Source organism: Barbus barbus, assembly GCF_936440315.1.
Source record: "Barbus barbus genome assembly, chromosome: 15".
NCBI lineage: Eukaryota > Metazoa > Chordata > Actinopteri > Cypriniformes > Cyprinidae > Barbus > Barbus barbus.
This window is the reverse complement of record NC_136743.1, coordinates 10,734,342-10,748,456: the sequence shown is the minus strand read 5'-3', so window position 1 is coordinate 10,748,456 and position 14,115 is coordinate 10,734,342. Positions and strand designations below refer to the sequence as shown.

Here is a 14,115-nt window from a genome sequence, read left to right as displayed (position 1 = left end):
GATGAGTTTTGGGTGCTTATGCTTTTTCCAGCAAGGGCTAATTGGGCTAAAAGGGCTAATTGCTAACCAGCATAATCCTGGATCAACATCAACATCCTGGAACAACATTCATGTTCAAAAACATAGTCTGACCCTTAAACTTAACCCTAAAAAAAAAAAAGAGGCATCAAAAATGCTAAACTGGCCTACAGGGGAACATTTTACTGGCAACAACACAATTAAGGCGGGTGTGGCAGGGAGTGCAGCACATTACAAATTTCAAGGGCAGTGCCACCACTGGCTGTAACACCAGCGCATCACTGGCAGAGGAGCTAAACAGTTTCTTTGCACATTTTGAAAAGAAGTCTCCACTCCAACACACATCTCCTGTTACAGGCACCCAGACACTGACTGTACAGGAATATGAGGTGAGACAGGTGTTTAGGTCAGTAAATCCAAGAAAGACTGCAGGCCCTGATGGAGTGCTTGGAAAGGTACTCAAGGCCTGTGCCTACAAACTTGCTGCTGTCTTTACAGACATTTTTAATCTGTCCCTGTCACAAGCCATCGTACCAGCCTGCCTTAATCAGCCATTATCATTCCCGTCCCTAAGAAGCCTGCTGCAGACAGTTTAAATGACCAATTGCACTTACATCTGTTGTTGCAAAGTGTCTAGAGAGACTGGTTCTGACGCATATTGAAGCCAGCCTCCATTCCACTTTTGACCCCTACCAATTTGCTTATAGGTCCAACAAGTCTACAGAGGATGCCATTGCTACAGCACTCCACAAAGCTCTGGAGCACCTGGAACAGAGGTACATACGTCTGGATGCTCTTCATCGATTACAGTTCTGCGCTCAATAGCATCATACCGGACATTCTTATCAGGAAACTCCTTCATCTGGGCCTTTCTGCTCACCTTTGTACCTGGATTATGGATTTTCTCACTAGCCGCCCTCAGTGTGTTAAGCTCTGTCTTCACCATTCCTCCACTCTCACTCTCAGCACCGGTTCACCACAGGGATGTGTGCTGAGCCCACTACTCTATTGCCTTTATACCTTTGACTGCACCTCCACACACTCTTCCAACCACATTAAAAAATTTGCTGATGACACCACAGTGATTGGACTCATTTCTGGAAATGATGATTCTGCCTATCGTGACAAGGTCAGGAAATTGATGTTGTGGTGCTCTGAAAACAACCTGGTGTTAAACACAAGGAAAACTAAAGAACTTATCGTGGACTTCAGGAAGTGCAAAGCTGACCCCCTTCCCATCATTATAAATGGAGACTATGTGGAAAGAGTTTTAAAGAGTCAAAGTTTTACATTTCTGGGAATCTATTTATCTGACAGTCTCTCCTATACAACAGTGGCTGTTAAAAAGGCACATCAGCGTCTGCACTTCCTGGAGGCTGGAGCAGGGCCAGGACAGGGAGGAGACAAGGGAAGCCACCAGGGCGGATCAGGAGATTCGGGAGGCCATGGCAAGACTGGAGACTCGGGAGGCCATGGTGGATCCGGGGGCTTGGATGGCCATGGCGGCTCAGGGAGCTTGGACGGCCATGGCAGATCAGGGAGCTTGGATGGCCATGGCGGATCAGGGAGCTCCGTGGCCTTGGCCCTTGGCCTGGCCACACAGGCCATGACTATATGGCCCCCCAAAAAAAATTTCTTGGGGAAGTTCCCCTCTGGGAGCCATTGAGGAGGAGCGGGCTCTGTGGGGCGCTCTGGAGGAGCGGGCTCTGTGGGCGCTCTGGAGGAGTGGGCACTTGAGGGCGCTCTGGAGGAGCGGAGCTGGACGGAACCACCGGGGAGACAGGAGAGCTGGACGGGACCAGCGGAGACGCAGGAGAGCTGGACGGGAACAGCGGAGACGCAGGAGAGCTGGATGGGAACAGCGGAGACGCAGGAGAGCTGGACGGGAACAGCGGAGACGCAGGAGAGCTGGACGGGAACAGCGGAGACGCAGGAGAGCTGGACGGGACCAGCGGAGACGCAGGAGAGCTGGACGGGACCAGCGGAGACGCAGGAGGGCACTTGCGAGGAGCAGGCACTGGAGGGCGCTCAGGCAGCACTAATTTCTGGGGGCGCTCTGTCAGCATAGGGACTGGCCCTGGAGAATCGGGCACTGGAGAGAATGGCCCTGGAGAAGCGGGCACTGGAGGGACTGGCTCTGGAGAAGCGAGCACTGGGGATTGCTGTGACAGAGCAGGGACAGGGAAGCGCTGGCGTGGAGCAGGCAAAGGAGGGCACTGTAGAAGAGCGGGCTCTGGGGAGAGGACTGGAGCCGAGAACTCCAGGGGTATTGCCATATCCAGGAGCTCCAAATTAGTAATCGTCATCGCCACGGGAGGAATCATCATCATTGTGGGCGGCGGGACCAGGTCGAAATTCCCCGGACCTCCCTTGCAGGGAACCAAGACCAACCACCTCCTCATTTTGTGATGTCTTCTGTACAGGTCTGAGATTCTGTTACGGTTGTGTAGTTGAATGAATAGCGCTCGACGAAGGAATGAAGAAACAGAAATATTTTAATAGGTTTCAACTCACTTATACCATTTAAACAATATAATCTCAGACAAAGACTAGGGAACTCAAGACTTTTAAAGGGACCAACCAAACGAAGAAACAAGATAATTAACTCAAGACAGGTGAACAGGATGAACGATGATTAACTAATGACAGGAAACTAGAACAGGAAATACCAAATAAGGGCAAAAAGGAAACTAAACAGAAACCAAACCGTGACACTACCGCGCTGCCATAAAGATTGTTTTAACATACTGTCTTACGGTGTGGTACGTCTTACGTTGGGGCTGTTCAGGCTCTACAGATGGTCATAAAGAATGCGCAGAATATCACTGGCTGCCCTCTCCCCTTACTGCAGGACATTGCAAACACTCGGTATCTATCCAGAGCAAAAACATTGCTAAGGTTTAGTTAACATTGTTAAGATAATAGTTTTTATCCAAAAGCCATTCAGTCCCTGAACTAAGGGATGCTTTGCACTATTTATTTATGTCAATCCTTGTGGACTGTGCAATAATTTCTGTATTTAGAACTGCACTTTGTCTTACCTGCATCATTCATATTTTTTACATCGATTTGATTACGTATAGTGGTCTATGTGTATGTGCACTGTTAGCGATTTCTGTAAATTACACAGTATTTAACTGTAATATGAACTGTACTTTACTGTAAAACACAGTATTTTACTGTATTTTCAAGTTGCATTATGGGAAATATCCTCTTGGCACCAATAACATACAGTCTTTTTCATTTACTGTAAATCCAAATACAGTAAAAAAAATAAAAAATGAGTGTGAAACCTGACCAATGACAGAAAGGCTTTGGAGAAATAAGAAAAAGAAGAAAATGACGACGCACACGCCTCGCAGCTGCAAATGTATGTCCAATGTTATTGCTTTTTCATTACATGTTTTATGCCAGTGTAATTTTTGGGGTTAGTTGTTGGTTTAATTAAAAACAAAGTAATAATAATAATAATAAATATAGCTGCAAGCAGCGATTAACCGGGGTTCGTGAAATTGACACCCTTTAAGGTTGGCCAACCTGGATGTATGGCTGACAGTTAAAAACATCCAAAATGGAGAGCAGGCTCACAGACACACAACACTCATGCACACACATTGAAATTAAACGATTAAACTGGCCTATTAATGCTCTATAAGCATATTCACACACACACAGAAACACACATAAATGAAATGGTCAGACTATCACAGTAATAATCATTAAGCCTGCTAACACACACACAGTTGTTTGATATTTAAAATAAGTGATAGGTAACAAAGATTATTGCACATATTCACTTTTTAAGAGTTTAGATGTCATTTTTAGGTTCAACTGTAATCATAATCTGGCAAAATTATAAAAACTGATATGTCTGTATGAACAAAATGGTAAACTTTGACCCAATGAGATTTAAAATGTTATAACAGTGATTTTATAATGTTTCATCATGAATTCTTCAGTAACCATTGAACAGTGCTGTTTTACAGCTTAATAAGGCCATTAGTGGTCTTCCGCTGCCATCTAGTGGTTATAAAAGCCAATTTTTCATACAACACTGTGTTTTTAAGCTTTTTACCTATAATAGTTTTATTTATTGCCCAATCTCTATTAAATTATAAAAAAAAAATTGATAATCATTGACCCAGGGAGTCTAGAGAACAGTACTGCAATGATTTGATTCATTTTGAGTTAAAAACTGAAGGCTAGTTGACAAAAGCATGTTTTTTAAGTAATCTTAAATACTTAACAGTTTGATTGACAGCACTGATCCTAGAGGCAAAGTTGATCAGAATGAGAATTAAAATAAGTGATAGGTAACAAACCTTATTGCACCTATTCACTTTTTAAGAGTTTAGATGTCATTTTCAGGTTTCACTGTAATCATAATCTGGCAAAATTATAAAAACTGATATGTCTGTATGAACAAAATGGTAAACTTTGACTCAATGAGGTTTAAAATGTTATAACAGTGATTTTATAATGTTTTATCTTGAATCATTCAGTAACCATTGAACAGTGCTGTTTTACAGCTTAATAAGGCCATTAGTGGTCTTCCGCTGCCATCTAGTGGTTATAAAAGCCAATTTCTCATACAACACTGTGTTTTTAAGCTTTATAACTATTATAGTGTTATTTTTTTGCCCAATCTCTCTTAAATTATCAACATTTTTTGATAATTATTGATCCAGAGAGTCTAGAGAACAGTACTGAAATGATTTCATTGATTCAGAGTTAAAAACTGAAGGCTAGTTGACAAAAGCATGTTTTTTAAGTAATCTCAAATACTTAAATAACAGTTTAATTGACAGCACTGATCCTAGAGGCAAAGTTGATCAGAATGGGGAGATCTATCATATTATTTGAAGATATAGTGTATAAATGAATATATATGAACATTTTATTACCAACCTGTATGGCTGACAGTTAAAAACATCCAAAATGGAGAGCAGGCTCACAGACACACAACATTCATGCACACACACTGAAATTAAATTATTAAACTGGCCTATTAATACTCTATGAACATATTCACACACACACAATTTTGTTGCAGATATTTGAAATAAGTGATAGGTAAGAAAGATTATTGCACCTATTCGCCATTAGTGGTCTTACGCTGCGATCTAGTGGTTATAAAAGCCAATTTTTCATACAACACTGTTTTTAAGCTTTTTTAACTATAATAGTTTTATTTCTTGCCCAATCTCTCTTAAATTATAAACATTTTTTGACAATTATTGATCTAGAGACTCCAGAGAATATCACTGCTGTGGTTTGATCGAGATTGAACAAAAAAAGAGACTATTTAGCAAAAGTAGGTTTTTAACACATTCGTAAATAATTAATGAACGATTTGATTGACAGCATTAGTCCAAGAGACAAACTTGTTCAGAATGAGGAGATCTATCAGATGATATGAAGATGTAGTGTATAAGTGAATGTTATTAATATTTTATTGCAATTTGAGGTCATTTCCCTTAGAAATACTGTTTCAGAAGCCCTTTTTCACTGTTAAAGCACCACCTATGGTCCGATCTCCATGAAACTTTTCATGCTTGTTAACGGTCATGTGTCACATGTTTTCACCAACATTCGTAAAGTTTCAAGTTTTTGTTTACATTTTATAGGCTGTTGGGTTTTTGTGGCCACGTGTCCTTTTTTAAATGAGCCAATTATAGCTAACCAAAGGACAAAATTCAACATTTTTTCGATAACTATTGATCTAGAGAGTCCAGAGATTATTACTGCAGTTGTTTGTTTGAGATTGACCAAAAAACCAGAGACTAGTTCGCAAAAGTAGGTTTTAGACATATTTCTGAATAATTAATGAACGATTTGATTGACATCTTTGGTCCAAGAGGCAAAGTTGTTCAGAATGAGGAGATCTATCATATGATATGCATTATTTGTGGATATGTAAAACACCACGTGATCACTAGGCCAAAAATCTCGTTAGCGCCAACTTGTGGCCGATTTCTTTCAAAATTCTTACAGACCTTTGGGGCCTTGAGTCAAACATGGCCACTGAGTTTCGTTCCGATCGACCTCCGTTAACCTTGTCTAATAAGTGCTCAAATTTTAATGGCCGATGGCGGCCATGTTTTTTTAGATACGCGAATGTCCTCATAGATTTTTCAGCCACGTCGGACAAAGACACAGCATACCAAGTTTCAAGTCGATCGGACTAACGGTTACCCATTTACAGTTTTTTCGATCTTATAGCGCCACCAAGTGGCAGATCAGTGGTATTTCTTGTTGTTTGACCAAAGTTCCTATTGCTATATATATGTACCAAGTTTGGTGAAGATATCTCATTTCGTTCACGAGTTATAGGATTTTTCGTAAAATAGGTCCTCGACTTTTAAACGTTTTTGGGCCCCATTACAAAAGTGAGTGGATGTTTCAAAGATTTTTTTGATAATTATTAATAAGCCCTAGACAGAGAACATTTCGGCAGTAGATTGGTTGCGATTGGGTGAAAAACCTACGACTAGTTCACCAAAGTAGGTTTTAAACCTAATTGCGAATAGTTAAATAACGGTTTGATTGACAGAAATGCTCCTAGAGACAAAGTTGTTCAGAATGATGAGATCTATCATGTGATATGAATGACTTATGTATTTGTGAATATCTAAGATGTTTTTTTTACAGTTAATTTCATGTACAGTTGAAATATTGTGTTTTTGATAGCTTTTCTGACTGTTATAGCGCCACCTATGGTCCGATCTTGATGAAACTTTTCTTGCTTGTTCACAGTCATGTGACACATGTTTTCACCAACTTTCGTAAAGTTTCAAGTTTTCGTTTAGGTTTTATAGGCTGTTGGGTATGTGTGGCCACGCCTCCTTTTTGAAATGAGCCAATTATGGCTAACCAAAGGACAAAATTCAACATTTTTTCGATAATTATTGATCTAGAGAGTCCAGAGATTATTACTGCAGTGGTTTGATCGAAATTGAGTGAAAAACCAGAGACTAGTTCGCAAAAGTAGGTTTTAGACATATTTCTGAATACTTAATGAACGATTTGATTGACAGCTTTGGTCCAAGAGGAAATGTTGTTCATTATGAGGAGATCTATCAGATGATATGCATTATGTGTGGATATGTAAAACACCACGTGATTACAGAGCCAAAAATCTCGTTAGCGCCAACTTGTGGCCGATTTCTTTCTAAATTCTTACAGACCTTTAGGGCCATGAGTCGAACATGCCCACCGAGTTTTGTTCCGATCGACCTCCGTTAACCTTGTCTAATTGGTGCTTGAAATGTTTTGGCCAATGGCGGCCATGTTTTTTGAGATACGTGAATGTCCTCATATACACTTGTGCCCCTTTGGACCAAGATGCTGCATACCAATTTTGAAGCCGATCGGACCAACGGTTGCCTAGTTATAACCATTTATATGTTTTTTCTGTCTTATAGCGCCCCTAAGTGGCAGAGCTTCGCAATTTTTTTTATTTGACCAAAGATTGAGCTCGTACATACTTGTACCGAGTTTGGTGAATATAGCTCATTCCGTTCCAGAGCTATACTTCCAACAACATTTGGCTAACGTTAGCATAGACGCTAATTGGAGTACTGTATCGCCCGAAAATCAAAATTTCAACTTTTTTTTGATAATTATTGATATTCAGTGTCCACAGAATATTTCTGCACTGGTTTGGTTCCGATCGGGCGAAAAACCTAGGACTAGTTCGCAAAAGTAGGTCTGGGATATAGGTCAATTTTAGGGCAAGAAGGAAGCGTCGTAGCTCAAAAATTTCGGACTCCACTTTTGTTCGGGCTAACCCAAGGATTGCAACGATGTAAAGTTTTTGAGTCTACGACACACGGTTTACGACTGTGGGCCAAAAATGTCTGAAATTTTAGGTTTTTGCGCTGTAGCGCCCCCGTTTGGCCGATTTGGCCGATTCTTTGTATCTGAGTAGCGAGCAAGACTACTACCTTCTGACCAAGTTTCAGCTCTCTAGCCCTTACGGTTTGGGCTGCACGATTCGTTTTAAGGCAGAATAATAATAATAATAATAATAATAATAATAATAATAATAATAAAAATCCTAACAAATACAATAGGGTTTCTGCACTACGTGCACGAACCCCTAAAAACACCGACTACGACACGACACGGTGTTCGTTGGAGAGCGGAAACTAATTTGAGATTGAAGAGAACTTTGCGCAAATAATAATAAAGAAGATCTTTCTGTCCTTTTTTGTAGAAAGTTTCACCATCAAAGTGTGAACAAAATCAGGTCTCTGTCTTGGTTCTGACCACGTCAGTAGCAGGTGAGTTTTTATGTGAACTTGAATGAAATTGTTGGCCAACAAACTGAGCTTTCAATGGTACAGCTGTGTAATCACATGCAAGTGTATAATGTACAGTATGCATTTAATGCTAGCATGAAACCCGCAATGTTCGTCTTCAAACACCGTGGCGTCTCTTTGGAATATATTATGCATTTATTAATCATGTCAAAGCGAAAACTTCAGGTTTTCGCGTATGCTTGCTCGTTGTTATAGCCTCTCCGCTCTTCAGTCGCACACGTAACGTTACCGCAAACACAGAAAGCCCCCAAAAATAGTGATCAGATGTGAACAGCACAATCTGAATTCTAGATGCACCGTGGAAAGCTGTAAATTACTTTCGTGTCGACTAAATTCTCCAGCCTTTGTGAACACCTAAGATGGCGAGATGGTCAAAACAAAACTGAATGTCCAGTTAGTAACTGTAAAAGGTATTTTAGAGTGAAGTAATCATTTTCAGCACACCTTATAGGAAGCATAAATGTGATTTTGAGAAATCTGTGCAGATTAACGTTACTGCGCTTTCTGCTGCTGTGCCAGATGTGAATCGGTCCTGTTGTTGATGGCCCACTTAAAAGAAACGGAGGATTAGATGTTACTTTTAGCCGATGTATGTTTTTCATTTAAATATCTGACAACTGATGATTGCTATATAACTGACACTTAGAAAAAACGGTGTGTGTGTAGGTCATAACAACTCTGGCAGATGCAAAGACCAGGCTTTAACTTCTTTCTACTCCAAGGCTGATCATGCTTGGTAAGATATTTTAGTACTACATGATGATGATTTTTAAAAATAAACTTTTTGTCACACTTTATTTTTGGCCTTCTACTTCTGCTCCACAGAAGAAGGAAGTGCATACAGGTTTGGAACGACATGAGGGTGAATAAACAATGACTGAATGAAATTTTTCAGTGAACTATTCCTTTTTAAGGGATTGTTCACTCAAAAATGCTAATTCTCTCATCACTTCAACACCCTCATAATCAGAGGTTTTTAGAAAAATGATCCATCTCTGTAAGTCCATATAATGCAAGTGGATTGGTCCCTCAAAGTTGATGCTTCAAAAACCACACATAGAAATCACAACGCTATGTGACCCCAGTGGATGAATCAATGTCTTCTGAAAAACTATAGATATTTTAAACATTTCAAATTATAAACCTTTGCTTCTGGCCAGCTGTCAAACATGGGTTCATGAGTTCACGCATGAGTTCTGTAAATAACAGCTTATTGTGAAGCCTGACAAGCTTGTTGTGAATCTCGGCTGAGAAGTGATGAGAATGCACATAGGACCGTCACATGTTGCACGAGTTTCACAATGTGCTTATATCATGCTTCACAACGTACTGACATTAACGTCAAACAAACACATGTAGGACACTTGCCCGGTGGTTAAATTAAATTATTTAAAATATTTCTTACACACCTATCATTTTGCTTCAGAGGACTTTTTTTCAGACTTTTTTCCCCCTAAAACTCTCCATTTGTGTTCCACAGAAGAAAGTCATATGTGGGATGACATGAGGGTGAGTAAATGTTGAACTAATGCTTTAAAAAATATTTACAAAGAAAATGAAATGGTCTAATGAATTATTTATTTTATGTGAAGGTTCATTGCGAGGATCAATCCTGTCAACAGCAAGTGCTCTGCAAAATTCCTGATCAGCAAAAGAAGTGAGAAGATAGTGCAAAGGAGAAACTCTGGTCTGAACCCTCATGTGTCCTCTTTCATTAAGGAGTTTGTGGATTTCAGCTGGCAGCTTTGAAAAAATATAGTCCATGTGTAATAAAAGTTGAGTTCTTTTTGAAGATTCACTTTTATCGCTATTCACTATTATCATAATAAGTTGTGCTTAGGATAAATTAGAATAGGATGTAATATATATAATAGTTTGTAACAATGTTTTGTTTGAGTCTTGACTGAATCTGTGAAAATATGAAAATGTTATTGCAAACTGGCAAACTGCAGCCAGTAAGTTACTGTAATTTCTACAGGAAATTTTTTAACTGTGTGGTTATCATATTGTAGCACCTCTGAGTATAGTCTCTGAAATTTCATTGCATTCCGATGCAATGACAATAAAAAGCTTGAAATTGAAAAAACCCTAACTTTACCCATAAAGAGGAAAAGAAACCCTGGTTGTAAGCCAAAACTATCAGTAAGCAAACATTCATTTTTAAAAGCTGGTTTGAGTTCTGAAAATTGAAAGGTTTATTACCACCTCCGGCAGGTCAAATAGTGAAAAGAATTGTAAAAAACCTTGTCAAATCTTTGATCTTCTCATAGCTGACTAGGATTCAATGGACAAGCAAATTCAAATACAACACCTTGCGTGATGAAAGATTAAAATGTGAACCGGCTTGTCAATTTTTTTGGCCAGGGATGGAGACAGAGCCTTTAATAAGGAAGGGAGCATAACCACCCTGTAATTATGTCCAGTGCCTTTGTAGTCTGCTGCTTTTTAAGTTCTGAGCAATCTAATGGTTTTTACCATTAGAGAATACTTGTCCACATCTTCCTCAAAAGAAGGGTGGAGCCAACTTAATGTGCTTGTTATGCAGACATGTCCCTGTCTCTTCTGAAAACACTGTTTTAGCAACACTCAATTTAATTTTCTTTAGAGACAATTATTAATCTGTAGCTTTAGCCGTAAACACACCATTTTAAGGTCAAGTTCCTTTCCGCACAAACCTGTACCTGGATGTTACAAAGAGATATTAATGTGGACTTGTAGTAATTAACCCTTAAACACAATTTTTAAAATTCTAGTTTGTATGTCCAACAGTGGACACATATGCATTACAAGATCATTTTTGGCATGCTTTTCTTGAAAGTCTTAAACATTTTAAGCATTTTGGCATAAAATGAATGACTACTTTAGAGTAGCTTTATTTATTTTTGCCAATATTGTGCAACAACTATAATTTTTGTACATTTCTGAACATGAATATAAACCATTTTCACATAATAAATATTGAAACTGTTCGTGTTCATTTCACTCTTTGCTTAGATCATCAGCCATAAATGAAAAAAAAAAGTAAAGATTGAAATTCTGTGTTTGGACTTGGAGCAAAAGTAGCAATAAAATAAACAATAAAAGTTTTAAAAGTAGCTAAATGAAATGACAGACATGGTAATTTAAACATGGTTTTCCAAAATATTTTAATGTGACCTTCAAATAAATACATACAGAAATTTGTTTGTTATATCAGTACACTAGATTTACACATACAATACACTTAATTTTTTATTGGCAGGAACTGTTGAATCAAGACAAGAACTGGCAAGTACTGCAATGCTGGTATACAGGTTACTCTAGTTACGCTATAGTGTTTATTTTCAGCTTTTATCTCTACATATACAGTTTTGCAAGTTGCTGAATGAGTAGTGTTGTTGCATCAGCATTAGGACAGATGTAAAGCCACATCTACATTGAAATACATGGAAACAATTATATAATGCATATACATGCTTAAACAATAAAGAACTCCAAATGAAAGTGGGCGATGTGTTTAATGTGCAGGGTTGGCCTTCCTCAGTAGGGTGTGTCTACTGACAGCGGGTGTGAACTGTTTCAATGAGGAACTGTTGGCCAGTTGCAAGAAAGTCTGGTCTGTTGATTGTGCTGATTTCAGCCTTGGATTATGGAAAACTCAATCCCTGCACTTCTGCTGGCTCTGTGGCTCAAGGGTTTGCTGAACTGGCTGGTGGTCGTGGTGCAGCGACACTACATGATCAGGAGCTTCAAAGGATTCTTCTGCATTTCCCTGGCACTGATTGACAGTCTCCTGAGCTTTGTCCTCGCAGCTATTTTCTATCTGGAAGACTTCAACATCTCAGGCTGGCACTTCACCAGGTATCACGTATGCCTGCTGACTCAGATTGCTTGTTTAATCTACGCTGTGCTCCACTGGCCAGTGTTCCTCCTTGTAGGACTAGACAAATACTGCACACTATCATCAAGCTCAACGCACACATCCTGGAAACAAAAGCTTACTTACATTGCTGGAGTGAGTCTCCTTTGGATTCTAGCAGCTTTGTATGTCTTCTGGCAGCCTGATTTTGTTCTGTTGTTAGAAGATGATGAGAAGCACCAGTGTGAGCTGTTTAGTAGCCCTCAGAGCTCTCAGATTCTCGTTGCGTTGCTACTGATGGTTACCTGCATCTTGCTTTACTCGTACGCTCCTTTTGAGAAATGGAGGGTGCAAGTGTTTCTGCAGTCCACTCAACAAAGCTGCGTTGTTTGTTTAAGGCGGGCCATGCATACGTTCCTCAGTACATGGGCCTCATTTCTCGTTCTGATGATTATCTCGCCGCTGCTGCAGATAGAGATGCACGCGCACCTGCAGCTCAATGTTATCTGGTTGTGTTTCGTCAACAGCTTTTTCTTCGCTTTGGCTCTGTGCGGTCGCTCTATTACATCGACTTCCAAGAAACCCGACACCATTACAGATGGTTTTTGTTCCTGGTACTTTTGTTTTACATATGGAGCTGACGAGTGGAATTATGGATAACAATCTAGTGACCGCACTCAAGTTAAACATTAAATATCTGGCCATGTTTACTCTGGAGAAGGCGTTTTTCTTTGCTTTCTTGTTTGCATTAAAAAAGAAAAATACAAATAGGTTTAATTTTTGTACAACCGATTCGTCTCTTTACTATGAGAAAAAGTATTATTGGACCAGCACCTTTTAGAAGACTATGATGTAAAACTGAGAGCTCAAAATTACAATTGTTTTTCCGTCTATATGCAAATAAACTGCACTCATGAAAATTACAAGGAAGGTACACAAAAATAAGGAAGTATGTTTACATTTGAACTAGCAGTCTAACCGGTTTATTCACTCGCCGATACAATTGCAGTTTAGGAATGTTTACACAAGATAGCATTAGAGAGAGTTCATCTAAAAATATATAATCTGTCAATATTTACCCCTGTCGTTTCAACGTTTTATGACTTTCTTCTGGGGAACACAAAATAAGATTTAATCCTTTAAAGATGTGAAATAGTCAGACAAATCTATTTTTGTATTGGATTTTTTAAATTATTTACTTTTTTTAAATAAATGCTGACCTTTGATGATCCAGTTCAACCATACTAATAAACAAAAATGACTTGAGATAAACTAACAATTGTGCTTCATTGTTTTTTACTGCTGAAGAGTGCTGAACCCTCTTCTCCTGAGTTCTACTGTACAGACGTGAATTTACTTTTCCTTCAGGCTGAGGTTTATTCATTTCACTTTTTGGTGTGAAAGGGCTTATACATTTGCTATTATTAGAACTTTTTGTATTAAAAACAATCAAGCCCTGCTCATATTTTTTTTTAAAGTAACGCAAAAGTAGCTAAGTAACGTAATTAGTTACTTTTTTAGGGAGTAGTAACGCAATATGGTAATGCATTACTTTTAAAAGTAACTTTCCCCAACACTGTATATATGGCCCATATAATATAGTGAGAAGCTCACACTCATGAACGAACATAAACACATCGTTTTATTCAGAGGTCTAAACTAAGCAAAAATATGCAATTTGGTGCAGATTGTTACTTACATGACCAAAAACTAAAATGAAATTCAGATAGCTTTTAATGTATATTTTTAACAGATTACTCACAGAAAAAGCACATACAGGTGCATCTCAATAAATTAGAATGTCGTGAAAAAGTTCATTTTTCTTGTAAGTTATTTCAAAAAGTGAAACTTTCATATATTTTAGATTCATTGCATGTAAAGTAAAACATTTCAAAAGTTTTTTTGTTTTAATTTTGATGATTAGAGCTTACAGCT

At 38.8% G+C, this 14,115-nt stretch overlaps 1 protein-coding gene across 1 annotated transcript; it reads left to right on the top strand.

Annotated features, from left to right (window-relative positions):
* The first annotated feature begins 11,944 nt into the window (after nt 1-11,944).
* Nucleotides 11,945-12,968, top strand: LOC306881860 (putative G-protein coupled receptor 160). Its single transcript, XM_079436196.1, has one exon. It carries the CDS (start codon nt 11,971-11,973, stop codon nt 12,838-12,840), a length of 870 nt encoding a protein of 289 aa, XP_079292322.1. The 5' UTR covers nt 11,945-11,970; the 3' UTR covers nt 12,841-12,968.
* The last annotated feature ends 1,147 nt before the right edge of the window (nt 12,969-14,115 follow it).

What these genes read in the sequence shown, in the direction of transcription:
- LOC306881860 (XM_079436196.1), top strand. Translation starts at nt 11,971, where the DNA reads ATGGAAAACTCAATCCCTGCACTTCTGCTGGCTCTGTGGCTCAAGGGT.